We start from the raw sequence: 21,228 nt of genomic DNA, 5'->3' as shown, positions 1-21,228 counted from the left end.
TTCAAACAAACTCTTGATTGTTAACTTTCAAACTTTAAAAATCCTGTAACACGTACCAAAGCAGTAAACGTTCTTTTAGTGCTTCTCTGCGAAAGGCCACATCCCAAGAGTAGTATCTTTGACTTTCATTTCATCACCTCACAAGTATCACGTCATAGTTATATTATGTTACCTCTACAACTAAATACCAACTGTGCATAGTACACCTGACTCAGGGCTTCTTGCCACCGTTGAGTGCTCTGAAAAAAATCAATCAAAAATACAACTAACATTTGCATTCATTCAGTGTGACTAATATAGAAATTACACTAACAAACTTGTCAGAATTTACACACTCAAGTGAACACTGTTTCTTTCAAAAAGTCATCATGAGGAGCTATACTTATTCCAAAATTGGGAGCAGGTGTTTGGGGTGTGGGGAGGGAGGGGAAGGAGAGAGGGAAAGAGAGAGAGAAATTGCTTGAGAGAGAGGCAGTGGTGGTGAAGGGGGAATCCAAGAAACTGCCTGTCTCTGGATGTAATGATTCCTGCCCATAATTTCCACACCTGGACATTAGGATAATTACTATGCTTTCTCTGTTGGGGGCCACAAGTTCTCTAACTTCCCGCCCCCAATCCCTGTGCAAACTCAACTTTGGAAGTAACTGCCTTAGGGATCCTAACATGTTACCAAGACCCACAGTGGGGAATTCCTCCCATTACCCCTCTCAGCTGTCACCAGAGCCCATCCCTTCTTTGGGAGCTCCTACCACCTACAGGTCTCTGACAGCCTTTCTTGTGGAAGTTCCTTTTCTTGTGTCTGTACACCTAGCCCAATTTAACTCCTCTCTCTCCACCTAAAGATCTGCCCCTCAAGATTCAAGATTTAGACAACTTTATGGGTACTCAGGGTTTAGGTTGCTATTATTATTCAATTACATTGTGGACCAAGAAAAATTCTGAGTTGCTTGACAATACAGTAATTTTAACATTTTAATGAGACATTACAATCACCACTTCAAATAACTTATTTTCCAAAGGTCAACTGAAAAAGACGCCTACTGAAAGTGAAGGGTATCTGAATGTGTTGCATTCCTGCAGAGGTGCGGTATGCAAAACAACTGTGCTAACTTCACAATAAATAGAAAAGTAAAATAAGTGCCCTGTCAGTGAGTGAGCGCTCTTGTTGGCTGAATGATTCACGTAGAGGCCAAATGGCTGTAAGTGACACTACTGAACAACTCTTGATTTTCTTTTACTCTTATCTTTCATTTCCAAACTAGATAACCTTTTAATGAAAAGAATTCTGAAACAGACCATCCCCTACGTTTGGGAGCCATTGTTTATATGACAATGAGAGTTGATGTTTTAACTCTGCTGACACTTTGAATTTAAAAATAAAAATGATTAAAGTGCATGTACTTATCTCTGCTTCAACAAACAAAACATGGCCATTGAACTGAATCTTGGTGACTCAAGTTCATGATAATCAAGAGTGTTAGGGGACACAGGGGACCGAGGTTCTAGTACCGGATTTATCAATCGGTAGCTACTACCTAACAAGGCCTTGGTTTCTCACCTGTAGCTTAATTGCCAAGATCCCTTCTAGTTTATATTCTATATTTTTATTAATAGTTATACAGTAATATGATATAGTAAAACTTTAGGAAATTCTAAGGTGGGTAGATCTTAACTTTCCCTTTCAATCTTGGCTGTCTTCTGTGTCTTCCCCAACCAATAAAAGGCTCAAAAACTTGAATTTCTGGATGACATACTTTTGGGCTATAATTGATATTTCTTCTCTCTTCTCCAGGATAATCCTTTTTGTTCTCTTCTGACACCACCCATGGGTTTTCTCCTTGTTGCCCTGTCAACCTTCTAGTAATTGTCACTTTTGCCATACCTCCACCTTTTCCATTTTTGTCTTTTCGACCAATGAAAACACATTTTCTGATTAAATAAACAGCTTCTGTAACCTTCATTCTTTTGACTGTTTTTGTTAATGCTTCTACTCAGACTGTTTGGATAGCTTAACAGTTCAGAGTTCTAACAGTTTTCTATAATTATATAACAAATAGTTTTTGAGCATCTACATGTGCCAGGCACCACGACAGCCCTTTATCAACCTGGGGAAGAATTCTTTCAATGTGTTCCATCATTAAAATGGGGAAGCAGCAGATATGACACCAAAAGCACAGGCAACAAAAACAAAAACACACAAGTGGGACACACTAAGAAGCTTCTACACAGCAAAGGAAACAAAAGAATGAAAAAGCAACCTATGGAATAGGAGAAAATATTTGCAAACCATGTATATAAGAAACTCTTACAACTCAATAGTAAAATAAACTAATAACCTGATTAAAAAATGGACTAAGCACTTGAATAGCCATTTCTCTAAAGACGACATACAGATGGCCAACAAGTATAGGAAAAAATGCTCAATGCCACTAATCATCAGGGAAATGCAAATCAAAACCGCAAAAAGATATCACTTCACACCTGTCAGGTTGCTATTATCAAAAACAAAAGATGACAAAGTATTGGCGAGGAGCTGGAGAAACTGGAACTTTTGCCCACTGTTGGTGGGAATGTAAAATGGTGCAGCCTCTATGGAAAGCAAAACTACCATATGATCCAGCGATCCCATTTCTGGGTATTTAACCAAAAGAATTGAAATCAGAATCTTGAAGAGATATTGGCACTCCCTGTTCACTGCAGCACTATTCACAAGAGTCAAGAAGTGGAACAACCTATATGTCTGACAGATAAATGGATATAAAGTAAATAAACACACACACATTTACACACACACATACACATACAGTCTGGAATACTATTCAGCCTTAAAAAAGAAGGAAATTCTGCAATACGCAACAACATGGATGAACCTTCAGGACATTATGCTAAATGAAATAAGCAAGTCACAGGAAGACAAATACTGCATGAATCTACTTATATGAAGGAATGGCACTGCTTCCTGAATGTGAATTTCTCTGCTTGCAGGACCAGAAATGAGTACAAGTTTCTGTAGCAGTGGATTTGTTGCTACCTTCCAGGCAGCTGCCTGGATCTTGTAACTGATCACGTTCCCCTTATTGAATAACCTACTAAACACCTTTGCACTAAATCTATTTGTGACTCACCTTTAGCAAGTTTACAGGCCTTCATTAAATCTACTTGTGTACTCATGCCAATGCTGATTCTTACTTTGTTATAATATCAAATTCTTTTACTTCTTCCAAAAATTTTTACTATTTATGTTTAACATTCATTTTAATTTTTATAAGCCACCTTAAATCATTTTTGAAAAATTGTTTAAAATTGATTTAAAAAAAGACTTCAAATTCCACTGGAGGGGGGCGGACAGTAAAATGTAGCACCTGTGTACACAGGTATGGAGCAAGACTTCCGAGGTTCAAATTTTGACTCCTCTAGTGATGAGCCATGTGAACCTTGGGCAAGTTACTAGACACTGCTGTGTCTGGTTTCTATTGTAAATGGAGACATACAGATATAGAAAAGAAACTTATGCTTACCAGGGGGTAAGGTGGGAGAGGGACAAACTGGGATATTGGGATTGACGTATACACACTACTATATACAAAACAGATAACTAATAAGTACCTACTGTAGAGCACAGGGAACTCTACTCAATACTCTGTAATGACCTATATGGGGAAAGAAGCTAAAAAAAGAGTGGAGATACATATATATATATATACATATATATATATATATATATACGCATACATATATATATATATATATATATACATATATATATATATTTACCTGATTCACTTTGCTGTACAGCAGAAACTAACACAGCATTGTAAATCAACTATACTCCAATAAAAATTAAAAAAAAAATAAAATGGAGATAATAGTTCCTCTCTCAAAGGGTTGTTTTGAGTTTTAAATAAAATCAGTAATATACTTAGAATGATGCATTTAGAACAGTGCTTGGCACATAGCAAACACTCAAATGTTAGCTGTGAGGAATTTTTATGCTGTAGTTTAGCATACATAGCTGGGTTTACAATCTAATGTCAGTCTAAACAAACCAGCATTCCCATCATATCATGTAACAGAATGTTTGGACATGATATTTTACAATGATTACTAGAAGAACTCTTTTGATCTTCTTTACTGCATTTTCTGCTGACAATATTATCAAAGACAGGCATATTTCCTTAAGGGAAGCTGGATATTAAAATCTGGACTTATAAAATAGGTTCAAGAGTTGTTTTCCGTTAACATTTAAATATTAAAATTAAAACACACACAACTGTGCTCTGCCACTGCCAGAAAGGATTTGAAACAACAAAATATTAAGCTTCAATAAAACTGAGAATTTTTTTTAAAAGCAAGCAAGAGCTAAGGACAAAGGTGTATATGAGCGAGATGGGAGAAAAACTGTATCAGAACAAGTTGGCTAAAGGAAGTTACTGCAGTTGAAAACAGAACTTCATTTCCTCAGAGGGCAGCCAAAGCAAAGGGAGAAACATGAGAAGTATCCTGACTCTCTATTTCAATGAAAGGAAGCTGGCCCTTAATCAGGAGGAATATTTTTTTGTTTCTAAGCTAGCATAGGATACATGGGGAACACTGATGATAATAATTAAGAACTTTGACAGTAGTCAAAGAAAAGAAAGAAGCAGAGACAGTTTTCGGTAAATACCTCGTCTAAGAGGAGTCTCAATCTAATGTCCAAGGCTAAGTTCCACAGTCAGTACACCCTCCCCCACAAACTGTTCTCTACTTCACTAAATGACAGTTCGATCCTTCTAGTTAGTTATTCAGGCTAATAACCAAGTCGTCCTTGACTCCTCTTCGTTCTTTCACACTCCGTATCTGATCTGCCGCAAATATCATCAACTCTGCTTTCAAAGCCTACCCAGATTCTGGTTACTTTTCAAACCAGCTCCACTGCCCCCACGCTTTGACCTAAGTCGCCATCATTTTCCCCCAGGATTACTGCAACAGTCTCCTAACTGGTCTCCCTGCTCCACTTCAGTCTATTTGGATCTTATTAAAATCGAAGTCTGAGCACGTCATTCCCTTGTTCAAAATCCTCCTATGGCCCCCCACTCATTCACAATAAGTCAAAAATCTCAGGAGGCTCTCTGAGATCTAGTTCCACCCCCATGCCCCACTTCTTCTCTGTCTCTTTACCTCTTTGACCTGACCTGCTCCTCCTCTCCCTTCACACCACATGGCCACACTGGCCTCTTGGCTGTTACAGAAATGTTCCAAGCGTCAGGACCCTTGCAATTGGTGTTCCCTCTGCCTAAATGCTCTTCTAAGTAGCCACTCCCTTCAGATCTTTACTCAAATACCACCTTCCCAGCGGGGCTTTCTGTTGCTCTATTTAATACTGCAAACACTCCGCACACCCACACACATCACACATGACGCTCTGTATCGACGTTCTGTATCTCCCTTTTCTGCTTTATTTGTCCCTCAGCACTGCTCACTACCATACTATGTCTTTTAATTTTCATGTTCATTTCCATCTTCCCCACTAGAATGTAAACCCCATGAAGGCAGGGTTTTGTTTTGTTTTGTTTTTTCCTGCTACATCACCCAGTGTTAGAACAGGGCTTGTTGCACAGTGGATATTCAAATATCCGCTGTAAGAAATGTGTGGGTAAAATTCTGAGGGCATGGCCTTAGAGTATACTTATATAGGAGTAATTCTGAAAGCGGGAGTGGGAGATAGAGTAATACAGTTCAGTTATGTAGTATTTTGGTGATCTGATTTGCTACATGGTTAATGCTTAGAACACAAAAACCAAAGAATGGATCACAGATCTTTCAGCCAGTGGTCTCTAAAGTGGGGTAGCCTAAGATGATCGCCTGGGATGAGGGGCCAACATGTTGGAATTATATTTTTTTTATAAAGTTAAAGAAATAATGGATGGACTTTCACTGGTGCCCTCACTCAGTCTATGTGTCAGAAGGTCATGCATCACACATGGTTCTTGGGGCACTCTTCTGAAGGAAGAGTGGAGTGGGAGTACTCATGTTAGATGTAATTATATATTTACATGATTATTTATTCCTATCCTGTTTCACACGTACTAGAAGATTTTTATATCATGAAAGTAAGCAATCACAGCTTCGAGAAGATAACATGATGAAAGACTCCTCTTTCTAGATATCTACCCTGTCTTGCTTCATGACCCTAACATTTTAGATGAAGGGAAATTTAATTCACTGTACAATGTAAGGAACATTTAGATATTAAGATCACTTTGATAAAAGAATTGAGCTATAAAGATTGTCTTTCTTGAGAGTGCATTTAGGAGACCTAAATACAACTTCTTCTCTTTGGCCAGAATACTGACATTCCCTTAATACAACTGAATAAGTAAAAGTATTCCGTTAGGCATTGGCAAAATGAAAGAATTAATAATTAAAATGCTTGAACAGAAAAAGTATGACTAAAGATTTAAATTACCTGAGTTTTCAAAACTTAAATTTGATAGAAAGTGAACCAGATTTTTCTTAGTTGGTAGGAGGAAATTCAGGCACCTCGGGGAGAACATGAACCTTTTATGATCACTGAGGCACTATTAAACGGTCTAGTACGCAACTTGCTACAAGCCATCTCTCCAGCAGGGCTTAACTTAGAAAAAGGCCTCAATTATTCAACCTCTATTATTCAAGTTCCTCTATTGATAAGTAAGAGATGCTTTCCCAAGAGAACCAGAGATTTAAAGTGTTACATTAAATGCAAACTCCTCATCTATTTCAAGTGAATATTTTTGGAGTGTGGACTAGATTTGTCCACAAGTTTTCACTTCTGGTTTCCCATTCTCAGTTATGCAAAAATGAACTCACAAAGGCAAATTCAAATATCTATTTTGAAAAGTATTTACTCAGTTTGAATAAATTAATTGCAAATAAAAATCAGCTACAATATATAGCCTGAATAGAAATGACTAGAACAAATACAACACAGGACTTGATTTCCTTGCATTAGTCACAAAGCATGTGACAATCTAGAAAACTTCAAAATCAATTATATTTCTTTGAAAAAGGAGTAACAGCAGTTACTGATACATCACAACTAGTCAACTTATAATACAAAGTTTCCTGACATGCATTTCCTGAGTGAACCCAAATGATTTTTTAAAACAAGGAAATTTTGACAAGTTGAAGTAAAGTAAAATAGTTCATGGCTTCTAAGCAACAGGTTTTGTTTTTTAAAAACCAAAAGAAAATTCAGAACAGCACTGTAATAGGATAAATTAAAGCTGTGCTACCACATACAAAATTTTGCTAGAGTCAATTAAGTATAATACAATTTTTCGAACTAAAAGAAAACAAAAGATTAAAAAAATGATTCTGTCTAATCTAAAAGTGTACTGATTTCTACAAGTGTCACAAAGGGTTTGATGTAGTGCAACTGTCTATACTTTCCTTGTGGTGTGTTAAAAAAAAAAGGGGGGGTGGGGGGAGGGGAGAAGAAATGTTTTCTTGCTTCTGAAAGCAAAGAACTTACTGGAATTAGAGAATAAACTGACCATGCAAGTATGTCCCTCCATTTGGCTGTCACTGGTGCTCATTTGCCAACCAAGCATTTCCTTGAGTCACACTGTGGCAACTGTCCTTTTAGGATTCAAGCCCACAGTTAAGGCTGGTCTGTTAGATTAAAAAAAAAGAGCACTGTTGTCATTCAACCCTTTATATCTCTCTAAATTTCTTACCTGAATAAGTCCAAATACAGGATAGTTAATTAAGCATTTCTTTTTCTAAAAGCAAATCAAGTCACTCTCCTTTCTTGTTATTTATGCTTTTTCTCATGGGAATGATTTTTTTTTCTAGAAACAGTGAACAGATGAACCACAGTTTATATCTAAAAAATAAACTTGCCAAATGTTGCTGATACTAAAAACAGATTACTTATCATGGGAGAAAAATAGATAATCTAGATTAAATTGCATATTCAAAGGAGCATGTGAAATGTTTCTTAGCATTAAGTTTTTGTTATAGTACTACACATGGGAGAAACATTGAGGGAAAAAAATCTTTCCTGATTATCTTCAATGTGGTTAAAAACAAACACCTCTTACATAATGGTAATTAATATGAATTTGTTTTTACAAAGTATTCTAATTTACCAAATTTCATATTTAGATGGGGGTGGGGAGAGAGGCTCTCTTGTCCTTCTTCCTAACTTTGCAAATCCTTGAGCTATGCTTGCTAAACTACCATTCACACCAAGAGTGTGAGACCATCGTTACCATGCTGCTCTACCAAGAACATTCTAAGATATTTTCTATAATAAAGATAAATAGAAAAAAAGTTAATATACATGTTGCTGTATTTTACAATGTTTGCAACAAACTGTAAACTAACATAGTTTGAACCAACAGTATCCTCAGTTATACAAAACAATTTTTCAACACTGAGGATGGGTGATTCAAAACACTAAAATGAAGGCATCAAATTAGACTATGTCTTTTTCTCCTCAAAATATATTTTCAAAACTCAGAATTCAGAAGTCTGGTACTTTTGGAAATTCCTTTGCTTGAGTTTCCCAGATTTTTGCTCAGAAATTGCTACTATTTATTATAAATGTTTAAAAAAATTACTCATCTTAATGCAAATGACCAGAGCAGAAAAACTGTGATGTGGACAACAGGTTGGAAAACCCAAATCACTTAGCTTATAAATGTATAATGTAGTCCTGGAGGACAACGGTCTGTTAGTCTAGAGGTCCTTGGAAAATAAGTCTGATGTAGCCTTGTTCACCAGCCAACTGATGTGCACAAAAGGGACAGGCTGCATGAAAAGTATGAGTACCATGTGGAAGCGGGATCTGGGACCAGTAGGCAGTTGTCTTTTCTGAACACACATGCCCACACGGGCTAAACGCATGGGTTGGAGGGCCGGCGTCCACATAAAATCCAGCTTCACATCCAAGCCACAGAGGGACATAGGGACCAACAGACCTACACATAGGACATTCACGATCTTTTCCATCACGTTCTTCTTTGTTTCCCCAGTTATGATAGCCATGCACATGGCCGCAGTTCAGATACACCCATGGTTGCTTTTCATCAACAACGTCTTTCCTCTTCATACTAGGAAATGCTAGTGTGTTGAACCCTACAGGGCACTGAGGTCGTGCTGCATTGATTTCCTGTCTTAAAGCTTCTAAATGCTTCACGGTAGGAGTGTGGGAAAGGCCTTCTGCAGTACGCCACAGCAATGTTGCACCACAGAGGTCAATTAATGAGCCATCTTGTAATTGATTGGTTTCAATTTCCACCTAGAGGAAACAAGAATCAAAAAAACACATTCACCACTGAGTTTTGGATTTTTACCTAAGAGTTTCGGTCTTACGTGCTCCTTACTCAAGAATCAAGATTTCCTCTGGTTGTTTATTTAAGAAACTCGAATGGCAGTCATGAAAAAGATGGGTTTGAAAATCAAGGATAAAATATTGAGCAGTAACTTACCTCTTTTCAGCTTTATAGTAAAGACAATTTATGACTAAAACATCTGGCTGATCAGTAAGTTTAATATTTCCAATTTGGTAAATATGTTGGTCAAAGATATACAGATACAAGTAGAAAATACACAGAGTGCTATTTAAATTGGGAAAGCTTAGGTTTTAAAATATATTAACATAATATAAAAGAAGAATAAATTTTTAGAGTGTTCTAATTGAAACATTAAGATATTATCCTCCTGGTATAGTATTTGGTAGTCAGCACTTGATAGCCATACTTGGTACTCTGTGTCAGCAAAAGATTTAATAGTTTTTGGGAATATGTAATGCACTCAGTCCAACTCACCCTATGCGTTTACTGCTGTTAAATAAGAAGCTACATCTCAGTACTTACCATTTTCCCTCGCTGCTGAGCTGATCTGGTTTCACGCAGGCTGAATACATTTCCACACACTGATATTTCTCTCCATATTCCAGGCTTGGAGTCTTCTGTGAACCCATTGCGTGGATGCATAACAAGAACGCCATTGGTGGTCAAGCCATCCATCTGTCCATCTGATGTCTTCCATTTGGCAGCCTTCTCCTAGTAGGAAAAATAGGGAGCTTCTGTTTATTTGTAATTGGGAAATAGAAGTGGTTATAAAATGCAACATTTAGGAAAAAAGCTTTTTACCCCAAGAAAGATGTTTTTTGATGAGTCAAATCCTGCAGCATAAATCCGTGCTGTAAAGGGGGGATTCCGTTCACATATGATTCTACAGGCAAATCTTGATATGGTGCTTTGCACTGACTGTGTATCAGAATTACTTTGACTTCCAGGAACTGTGTCAGTTACTACAAAGTCAATGGGACTTTCAGTCGACCGACCAATCTAAGGGAAAAACAAATACCTATAAACCTATTCAAAGGAACACAATGGAAAATCCACTCAAGAAAGGCACAAACAGTAAGGTGAAATCATTAAGCCTCTGAAATTTCTAATGCTCAAACTTATCATACTTAACTCTGGGGCATCTATACCCTTGAAAACCAATCTGTCACATTTCCTCTGATGTAGTAATCACTTAGAGCAATAAAATTTAGTAGGAACTTACAACCCAGAATATATGAAACCCTCAGGGAATGAAGAGTTTAGGATGGCTGAGATTTCTAGGTGGCTGCAGATTTTAATTTTAACCCCTTTGGACAGAAATATGTCTACCATGTATTACTCTAGTTTCCTTAACAGAGTATAATGAACATAAAAGTAAATCTTTTATGATGACTCCAGGACATTACACTATGAATACCATTTATATTAAGCTGAACTGCACTGATGTCTTCAGGTGCTATAAAGGTATAAAGGAACGCTGATCCTTATGTTAAAGGTTTACAAAGCCGTGCTTTGAGGTCTTATGTATAATTCACAGGATTCTTGTGTCTCTTCTGTCAGGTTGTCAGCTGCCATTTATTGCTGTTGGGCATATTTGCCTCTAGCAGCATACCCCTCTCCTCTAACTAGTTACTCTAATTCTGCCATGGGTTGAGAAATCAAAATAACCAAACTTCGAAGAACAGTATTTCAAAAGGTTCCTAGTGATGGCCTAAGGGATTCTCCAGGGAGCAGGGAAAAGTGCATGGACTTTGTGGCATTTATCTTATATGCTTAGGTGTCCTTTTTGTTTTCTTCCTCGTTCTTGGCCATATTTCAGAGAGACAAGGTTCTTAGAACGAAGTTCTGCTGGGTGAGGTGTCAGTGAATTAAACATCTTCAAAGGTCTAGCAAGTATAAATTAATTTCATTTTGGAAGATGAATGTTGAAAAGAAAAAAGGAAATCAGTGGAAGAGATGACAAAAGTGACAAATGTCACAGAGTTTTAAAGTAAACATTTAGAAATCAGTTCATTAATGTCTTTGTTATAAAGTAGTATCATAAAAAATTAAAGAATACCGTTACTAAGAAAAAATATTGACCCTTTACAAAGATGACGACTCTTAAGTCATTCTTTGCATAGTTGAGCTTTAAGAATTCCTTATATCAGCACACTTTTAGATAAAATTCTTCAGTGTTTTTATCCTGCCACCAAGTACAAAGTCTTTATTTAGTTTGGATAGTGTTAGGGGGAAATTTGTTGGTTAAAAAATGTAACATTGGATGTCCCTTTATTTTTAAGAATATGATATCCAAAGAAAACGGTCTCAGACCTTTGGAACTAAAAATATTTCTACTGTTCTAAAAAATTCAGCATTCCATTAAAAGGATGTGGGGGAGAGTGACTTTAAGAAATACTTTGTTACTGACTACAGCAAAGACACCTCCAGGCCTTATTCATCTTCATTTAATTCTTGTAAAATAAAGAAAAACTGAAAAGTCATTGGGACTACAAGTATAAGAACAACATTATTAGGTACTTTATGTCCCATTTGTTTCAAAAAAGCGCAAGGCCTTACAAAACCCAATATTAAGGGAGAAGATATCATGAATTTTGCTTACGTCTTTGGGTTTAGCTTTTCCATCATCTATCAATTTATAAAACCATCAGCACTGGATTGGTACAAAGAATGAGAGAAATAAAAACTGTTATCGCCAATAGCTTTGACCAAATATGTGCTGAGAAGCAAGTTTGACTCCACATATATGATGCGAACAGTTAGAAACTGCCTGTAGTTTCAGTTGCCTAGAGAGGAAGGTGACAAGTAATAGCAAAAAAAAAATCATAAATGTGTACAAAATATCTCTTGGTTCCTTTTTTTAGATAATAATAGCTAATAATTATTATAGCTACTAATATTAATAGCTAAGTGTTTACCAGGTACCCGGCACAGTTCTGAGGACTTTATAGGTATTAACACATTTAAGCCTCCTAATAGTCACCTGAGGGAAGTTCTATTATCTGCACTTTATAGGAGGAAACGGAGGCAGAGAGTAACTAAGTAATGTTTACCAGGAATTCTGATTTCAGAGCCCATCTTTTAACCATGCTACGTGGACTTCTATATATGGGGTTTAGAAATCAATATATATTTTAATGAAATGCACTAAAATATGACAAATCTTAATCAGACCACAGCAAAAGTCACTTACAACAGGTTTTTAACTTAAAAAAAAAAATGTAGATGTTACAATACCTGAAACATATCAGTGTTGCTGTCATGAGTATATTCAACCACCACTGTCTGGGCCCGAGACAAGGTGTATGATATGCTGTGCTGGTCCTTGTTGCTTATTGCCTAAGGAAGGAAAGATCAATAGCAAAAATTAGCAGGTAGGTCAATCAAAATAGATAATCTTTTCATTAAAAAAAAAAAAGGTCATCTATTTATTATGTGTGTAACATATCTTCCCCCTGAAATTTAGGGTAGAGATTAATAACTCTCCCGTAACCTCGGCTGTGACAGTGGTTTCTTAGGTTAAGTGGGATGCGGAAGAATCCAGGCAGACCGCATTTTATTATGCTTCACGGATATTGCGTTTTTTTTTTTTTTACAAACTGAAGGTTTGTGCCAACTCTGCACTGTCAGATGACGGTTAGCATTTTTTAGCAATAAAGTATTTTTAAATTAACGTATATACATTATTTTTTTAGACATAATGCTATTATTGCACACTTAGTAGAATACAGCATAGTGTAAACATAACTTTTATATGCACTGGGAAACCAAAAAAATTTGTTGTGATTTGCTTTATTGTGGTGGTCTAGAACTGAACCCAGAATATATCTGAGGTATGTCTGTACACTGAAGCAATTATAGAGTAAGAACATAAGTTCACTGTATAAAAACATTATACAATCTGAGTCTCCATTATAAGTATTTTAAATTATAAGGTAATCGAAACCAAATCCCAGGTAGAAACTGAAAGCAGTACTCAGTAGTGCTCTGATAAGGAGAAACTACAAAATCTTGCAAGATAAGAGGAATCTTATTTTTAAAGTAACTCAAAGAGGTTTAAAGTTAACAAATAAGCAGAGATAACTGGTTTTCCTAGCCATTCTGTGACTCTATAGATGACAAATATTTGCCATATGCTGGGCTAGATACAGAAAAATTCATAGAATGATTAAGCATACCAAAGGAAATGGATACAATGCTTATGACTGTACTTCTGACTTATGCCAAACTAAAAACATTGCTAAAAAGAACTTTTCAGTTTTGTTTTCAGGCGTTTTCTATGTATATGAGTTGACGATAATAGCAGAGGGGGAAAAACCTGCACAAAGGAAGTGGAAACAGGTTGCATAGAAGGAAAACAGAAAGACATAGAAGAATGATTATAGGCAGCAAAGAGGCTAAATGAAAAAACTTTCTTAATTAGAACTTTGGCATTATAAAATTTTACTTGGTTTCAATTTGTAGCTAATCTGTAATAGATAAAGCCTTAAAACCACAGTTTTAAGATAATTAAGATCATGAAATTTTCAAATATACAAAGAGAATAAATAAACACCTGGGTACTAACTACCCAGCTTTATCATTCTTACTAATGCCATTTTTTGCTTCTGATTTTTTAAAAGAAATTAAACTGCAGATATAATGAAGGCTGCTTACATGTCCTTCCCTACTCCCCTCTCTCTGTGGAGGTACTGAATCTCAAGAGTGCAGTGTAGGTCACTCCCATGCACATGCTTAACATGTTTTACTACACATTTATGTGTTCATAAACATTACAAAATGGTTTTAAAGGTTTAAAAACCTATAATTATTTTAACTCAGCATTAAGCAGCTGATTTTTCAATGAAAGAATTGCTCAGTATTTTGGAAGTTAATTCTTAATGGCTAAAGGGATTTAAAAACACAGGTTTTGTGTACTTTGAGATTGTTATTAGGCCCTGGTTTTTTTCTGTTGTTTGTTTGTTTTTTAAACTATTAGACCTACTCTTAGATTGAGAATAAGAACTATGTCAAGTTCTCACTGGACTGGAAGGCAGGGTTTAACCACTCATCCCAGATGACTGCCAGACTAAACAATTAGTTTTCTTCATGACCTCATTACCACATCCTTCCAAAATTGAAAGAGGAAAATGTCAATTTTTGACCCCTAAGATTCTTGTTGCCTAGTAAAGATGAAAAGGAGCCAACAATGAAAACATTAGGAGCATGACAGTAAAAATATGAAGAAAAGTACAGAATAGGAAATTACAGAAGTAAGGATCAGAAAGATTTCTGATAGTGGGTCTCAACCAGAGGTAATATTAGCTGTGTAAGGGGCATTTGGAAATACGTAGGTGCAAGTTTTGGCTGTCACAATGATTTGAGGGCTTAAGTGGCATTTAGTGGCTGAGGACCAAGAATATTAAATATCCTACAACATGTAGGACAGTCCTGCATAAAGAAGAATTGGCACACCCAAAATGTCAAGAGCACTTCTGTGGGGAAATACTGGAAAGAAGCTCCTCAGATTGGATCAATAAGCCTTCCACTCCACCACCTGCTTATTATTTATCAGTACATCCCTTCTCTGCAAAGGAGCAGAAAGAAACACCTAAAAGAAACTGTCCCTTTTCTACATTCACTGGTTCTCGAACAGTAAAAGAGGAAGACTACTCAAGGCATGAGAACTCTTGTTTAGACACCACACTGGATATAAAACAAAGCCAAAAATCCAACTGACTTCAGGGACCAGAGCTGTGACCTAGAGCAAGGCACTGTATGCCAATTTCTCTCTCTTTTATTAAACCTACAAAAATATACCTCAGATGGTGTAATATTAACGTACATTCTGGGGCTGCTTAGCTAAAGATATAGATACTTCCAGAAGTCAAATAACTCTTTGTAATTTTTATTCACTCACCACAGTATCAAATTCAGTCTGTTATAAAATTGGAAGTAGAGGAATTCACAGGAAATGTAAAGATCTGAAATTCCCCCTTATTGTCTAGGAAAAGCCCAAGGGTCCTGAAATGGTGGCCCAGCTTCTTGAGATCTTGGTTGGGAAATAAAAAGGGGGTGAGAAGCATTAAATAGTCCAGGAGATTGAGAAGTTATATTATAGACACAATTGGGTATTTGCTTTCATAGCTTTGATTCAATTTAATAATTATTGAGGTCTACTGTGTTCAAGGCAGTATGCTAAAAGCCATGACGATCATAAAACAAAAAATAAATAAAAACAAGAGCATCCATAGGATCTTTAGTTAAAAAAATCACCCCATCCAAACATGCTTCTAGTACCTGAATACAAATATTATGAACCACATTCCCTGCCCAGCCCAGGCGGGGTCTCTCTGGTAATAGCAGGACGCCCTACTTCTCAGGGGAGTTTCACAATTCCAAATACTACATAAAGCCCTGGCCCCACCCCACCCCACCTTTTTAATAAGAAAAAAGGATTTATTCCCTTCTAAGTTCCACCCACCGATGCCAGTTTGTCATAAAAAAAAAAAAAAAGTCCTATGCTCTTCCAGATGGCAGTTCTTCAGATATCCTATCTCCAAAGCGTCTTCTCCCACCCAAACAAAAGGAAACTTCTGGTACAGAATGTGAAGGGAATGCTAGAGAATATAAACAGCAAGTACAAGTCTTTCAATTTCTCCAAGTTAATTTATTTAGTTTTTATTTTTTGGTTGTTTTTTTTTTTTTACCTTTGCAGCCTGAGGAGTACAAGCAATATGCACAGTGCTGGGCTTCACCCCATTTGCCTTAGGTCTTTTAAACAAAGCAAACCTACTTTTCCTCCTTCCTCTATCGCCGTTTGGGAGAGACCCATTATACCTGATGGAGGAGAAAAAAGTTTAGGGGATCTCATGTAAGAACCACACAATTCTAAAACAAATGTTTTACACTTCGTCTTAGAGGATCAATCCCCAATTCATTATGTATTAGCAGATTATACGTGTCTGGAATTAACTTCTAGCAATTGCTGATCCTCAGACCAGCTGCCTGAGTGTGAAACAAAATGAGATTCTTTCTGGTGACATTCGAAGTCACAGAGAAGCACCTTTTGGATTACACACAGCTGTGAATTATCTATATTTTCCTTCCCTCTTTTATTCAAGATAATCAAGAGCTGATTAATGGCATATCTGACTTCATATGACTCATTCTTTTTTTTAAAAAGGTGAGTTTGCATGTGCTAATACAACCTTTAAAAGTACAATATAATCTCCTTTAACTATGAACCAAACACTTTATTAATAGCTGAACTTCTGAAATAAGGAATTTTTAGATTTAAGTCTCAGCTACTTGTATACACACTCACATTCACATGATGTCAGCAAAACCTGCCTGACTGAGTGTAACTAAGTGGTAGTTAAACATATTTTTGTTGTTCAGACCTTATGACCATTTCTCCATGATAGCATATATATGCCTTAAAGCTAAGCCAAGGAAGCAAGGACTGAACTAATAGGAAAAAAGTTCAAAACATTTGGGTGTTTACTATGTACTAGGCACTAGTGGGTTCTATTCCACACATCACCTCACTTAATCCATTCTCATAAAAACTGCGAGACTGGCGCCACTAGCCACTGTTACAGGTTAGGAATTAAGTTATCCCTCAGAGGAATTAAGCTCCTCAGAGGCTCAGAGGAATTAAGTTATTTCCTGAAGGTCACACAAGTGACACTGGCAAAGCTAGAATTGGAATCCAGGTGTTTGTCATTCTTTTTTCATTCTTTTACTGCACCGTTGTGGCATGAACGGTAGCTTAATAATCACCTCTCTTCATGTACTATCTTCTCACCGCCCGACAAAAATCTTTGGTTTGATGGTTTCTTATTTACAGTTGGCTAATCTGGGGGAAAATGAGGCAAGGAACGGGGACAGTTTTGAGGGTGGAGGAGAATGTACTTGTAAAATGGCCTACGTTAGTGTCTGACAAGGAAGGGAAGGGAGTTTACTCAAAGACTGTCAGATACAGAAATTACACTGAACCTTTATAAAATGTAACACACTCTGACTCTACTGGAGAAAACCCCTGCTGGAAGTTCAGAGTGGCGTCTGGCAGCTAATGCATGAAGTCTGCTGTTCTAGGCTGTGCTGGCCGCAGCCCACCCACTGTGGGCTCCTCACTGCCCCTCACTACTGTCCACCCAGAGCTTGCCTTGTTCCTCTTCTGGACATATGCTCTCTATTCCCATACTGTGTTCCTGCAGCTCAGAGCTCTTTTTTAAAAAGCAACAGCATGAAACTAACAACCTTATGTAGCTTGACTTCTCCTTCTAGAGGGTTGAGAAGAAGCATTATTTGCATTTTAAGATACCAAGTGCCAGGTACAGAGACAACTACTACTGATAAGATTAACTGAGAAACTGCTGGGCTAAAAGACCCAGTTTAAACCATATACTAAATTTTAAATTCTAAGTCTTCAAATGACTCAAATTTCCTGAAGAATTTAACTCTGAATAGTTTTTGGTGGTTAAAAGCTGTTTGTCATTAATACATCAAAATCTATGTGATTTGAAATTGTAATATTGTAGTTACTATATTGTTTACAATCTTTTAAATTGTTTTTGAGAAAAAACCTGCTTTTTTATCTCAAAGGGCCTTAGATGATCTTGTCTACCTGTCATTTTACAGAAGAGGAAACTAAGGCCCAGAATGGTTAACTGACTTGCCTAAGGCCATACAGCTAGCAGTGTTGGAATAAGCACTGGAATCCAGGATTCCTGGCTTCCAGTCAAGCTTAGTAATGCCATATTATCTCCCCAGTTTTTCTTACTTTCTTATCTGAAACAATGGACACATTCTCACTTAAAGAAGAATTTGCACCAAACTGATTCTAAAACATGTTGTAATGTCTAGAGCTGCTTTTTAGGCAGCAGAGAAACAGTAGGGGGAAAGTAAATTTCACAATTTCTAGTTTCTGAGATCTCTAGTAAACAGACTAACATTGTGTCTCCATTTTGACAGCTGTGGCAAGTTTAGATTGAATAAACTGAAATAATGGAATCATCTATTCCTCAATCACAGATTGTATCTGTGTCAGTTGAATGGATGAGATTACTTTTGAAGTAAACAAGTAGCAAGGTCCTGGCTGCCGCAGAGGGGAAAGGAATAAATAAATACTAACCTACACGAAATGACCTAAGCAGAGAGGGGATTTTTGGTAAAGTAGCTGAGGCAAATTTTCTAAAAGAAGGGACAGGAAAGACAAATGGACTGGCTATGTGAATTTAGACAAATACCTCTTTTACTTCATCTTTAAGGTTTGTCCTTTCTAGGGGTGAGGGTGAGGCAGAGTTTATGTAGCATTTGAGTACTTATAAAAGATGATAATAAAATGAGAATTAAAAGAGTTTCTTGATTTGGTAATACTATTCTACAGCTTTAAATACTCTTTGGAAATCGGTAGGATATAAACTCTAAAAAAGGTACTTTTAACCTAGATATTCAAGTTACCATATATCATTCAATTATATGCTCATCAGATGGAGAAACCTTACCCTAAGACAATGAGTTCACCGTATTTTACTGGTGCTTTGGATGGATGATTTTCTTGATCAGGAGAAAACATGAGCTTGGCTGTTTTTCTCAAATCTCTGTTCACTGATCAGGAGCCTTGGGACACCTTTTGCATTATTTCCTAGAGGGGAAAAGTTTTCATTAATAATTTGAACAATGAATTTCAGTTTAAGTATGTTCTTTTCTAGCAGTCCTTGTGAGCACAATATTATGCAAAGTATCACATAATATATAAAGTATGTGACATTTTCCCCAATAATGGTTATATATTTGATATAACCGTTTAAATACATTAAAAATGTAAATTTAGCAACTTCTGGTTCCAGGAAGATGAAGTAGACATTATTTTCCCTACTATTTCTGGTAATTATAACTAAAAACCCTGGACATTATATATAATACATAAGAAGACTCCGAAAAGTAGAGAGAAGGCAGAATAGTTAGGGGCCTCCGGGTCCAAGGAACGACTCAGTGGTGAGTTCTTTGGGTTTTCTTTTTGCCTAATATAATCCCACGCTTGGAGCTGAAGAATCTAGCAACCTGGAAATGCCAACTGGCAGACAGAAAAACAAACAAACAAACACCTGACAAATGTCTGGCCTCTCTAATCAAAGGAACAAGAAAATGGCAGCCTTAGCAAGACAGAAAACTTTTGACAATAACTGCTCTACTGCAGCCAACACCACAGAAAACACTGTGACCCTACCACCACCCTCACCAGCAAGGCCTGAGTGGGGAGCCCAGACTTCTACCTCATGAGGCCATAATGAGGCGGCCTGACCTCCCCTGGCCCTGCCCCTGCCACAGGTAGTGTCAGAGCAGGTCAAGTAGAAAGCCAGCACTTCCACCCTGTTGGCTAGTAACATGCCCCCTCCTCTGCCCTAGTGGTGTCAGTGGAGACCACGGGGAGTGGTCTAGAGCTGGACTTCCATCCTGGACTAGGCAGGATCTCCTTCCCTCAGGTGTCAATGGAGGCTGAGGAGGGAACCTGGACTTCCATGTCCACCTGGCAGTAACAAAGAGGCTCCCCCTCTTCCCCTGATAGCAATGTGAGGAAAAGCCAGTGAAAACAGAAGGTCTGGATAATATCCAGTGTCAGAACTTAATACAAAAATGTCCAGGTTTCAAAAAAAACCCACTTGTTATATCAAGAACTAGACAGAATTAAAACAATGCAAAAAGATAATCAACAGATGCCAAAACTTAGATGACATAGACGTGAGAATTATCTAACAAAGATTTTAAACCAGTCATGATAAAAATGCTTCAGTAATCAATTACAAACAAGTTTGGGATAGACAAACAAACAAACAAAAAAATATAAAGTCTCTGCAAAGAAACAGAAGATATATAAAGCTCACTGGATGGGCTCAACCCAGAACGGAAGGAATGTAGTAAAGGATCAGTGAACTGGAAGACAGAAAGTACCCAGTGTGACCAACAGAGAGAGAAATAGACTGGAAAACGAAAAACAACAACAAAAAAAACAGAGCCTCATGGACCTGTGGGGCTACAGCAAAAGATCTAATATTTGTATCACCAGAGTCCAGAATGAAAGGAGAAAGAGTGGAGCTGAAAAAGTACTCAAAGAAATAATGACTGAAACTCACCAAATTTGAAAAGAGAAACAAAATCACAGATTCAGGAAGCTGAACAAACCCCACACAGGATAAAACTAAAGAAATCTATGCCAAGACACATCATAATTAAACTTTTGAAAACTAAAAAAGAAATTTTCTTAAAAGCAGTCAGAGAAAAACTACACCTTACCTATGGGGAAAAAACAATTAGAATGACAATTAATTTTTCACCAGAAACTATAGAAGCCAGAAGAAAGTGGCCCTTTTCAAGTGCTGAAAGAAAATAACTATCAACCAGATTCCTACACCCAACAAAAATGGAGGGGAAATCAAGACGTTCCCAGATGAGGGGAAATTAAGAGAATTTGTCACCAGCAGATCTACTCTAACAGAATGGCTAGAGGGAATTCTCTAGACAGAAGATAAGAAAAAAAACTTGGAACATCAGAAAAGAAGAAAGAACATGGTAGTAAAAATATGGGTAAATAAGCTTTCCTTTTCTTGAATTTTCTGCATTAGGTCTGAAGGTCAAAGCAAAAATTTTAACACTGTCCTATGTAGTTCCAAATGTATGTAAAGGAAATATTTAAGGCAATTATTTAAGGTAATACATATATCGTACTCCTGGGCATTTCTCGCAAAGAAATCAAGACTTATGTTCACACAAAACTTGTACATAAGTGTTTATAACAGCTTTGTTTGTAATAGCCAAAAATTGGAATCAACCCAGATGTTCTTTACTGAGTGGATGATTAAACTGTGGTACACCCATACTGTGGAATAGTACTCAGCAAGAAAAAGGAACAAACTATTGGTAC

General features: G+C 37.0%; 2 protein-coding genes across 8 annotated transcripts in view; both read right to left on the bottom strand.

Annotated features, from left to right (window-relative positions):
* VPS54 (VPS54 subunit of GARP complex) overlaps positions 1-218 on the bottom strand; it is a 141,706-nt gene extending 141,488 nt beyond the window's left edge. Inside the window, exon 1 of one of the 2 annotated variants that reach the window (XR_005022379.1) lies at positions 57-218. The gene's annotated coding sequence lies outside the window, so the exon portion shown is untranslated. The remainder of the gene's footprint in view (positions 1-56) is intronic. The other variant, XM_036872930.1, reaches the window with a different exon arrangement.
* A 6,627-nt stretch (positions 219-6,845) lies between these two features.
* The window catches only part of PELI1 (pellino E3 ubiquitin protein ligase 1), a 129,248-nt gene continuing 114,865 nt past the window's right edge, over positions 6,846-21,228 (bottom strand). For all 6 annotated transcript variants that reach the window (XM_036873026.1, XM_036873027.1, XM_036873028.1 and 3 more), the window contains 6 exons: positions 18,812-18,951; positions 16,010-16,139; positions 12,558-12,659; positions 10,122-10,319; positions 9,843-10,031; positions 6,846-9,265 (listed from right to left, as the gene is read on the bottom strand). In XM_036873026.1, the coding sequence (XP_036728921.1) occupies positions 8,699-9,265; positions 9,843-10,031; positions 10,122-10,319; positions 12,558-12,659; positions 16,010-16,139; positions 18,812-18,882 (1,257 nt within the window). In that variant the 5' untranslated portion in view covers positions 18,883-18,951 and the 3' untranslated portion in view covers positions 6,846-8,698. The remainder of the gene's footprint in view (positions 9,266-9,842; positions 10,032-10,121; positions 10,320-12,557; positions 12,660-16,009; positions 16,140-18,811; positions 18,952-21,228) is intronic.

This window comes from Balaenoptera musculus, chromosome 13 (assembly GCF_009873245.2).
Source record: "Balaenoptera musculus isolate JJ_BM4_2016_0621 chromosome 13, mBalMus1.pri.v3, whole genome shotgun sequence".
NCBI classification, from domain to species: Eukaryota; Metazoa; Chordata; class Mammalia; order Artiodactyla; family Balaenopteridae; genus Balaenoptera; species Balaenoptera musculus.
This window is presented reverse-complemented; position numbering and strand designations above follow the sequence as displayed.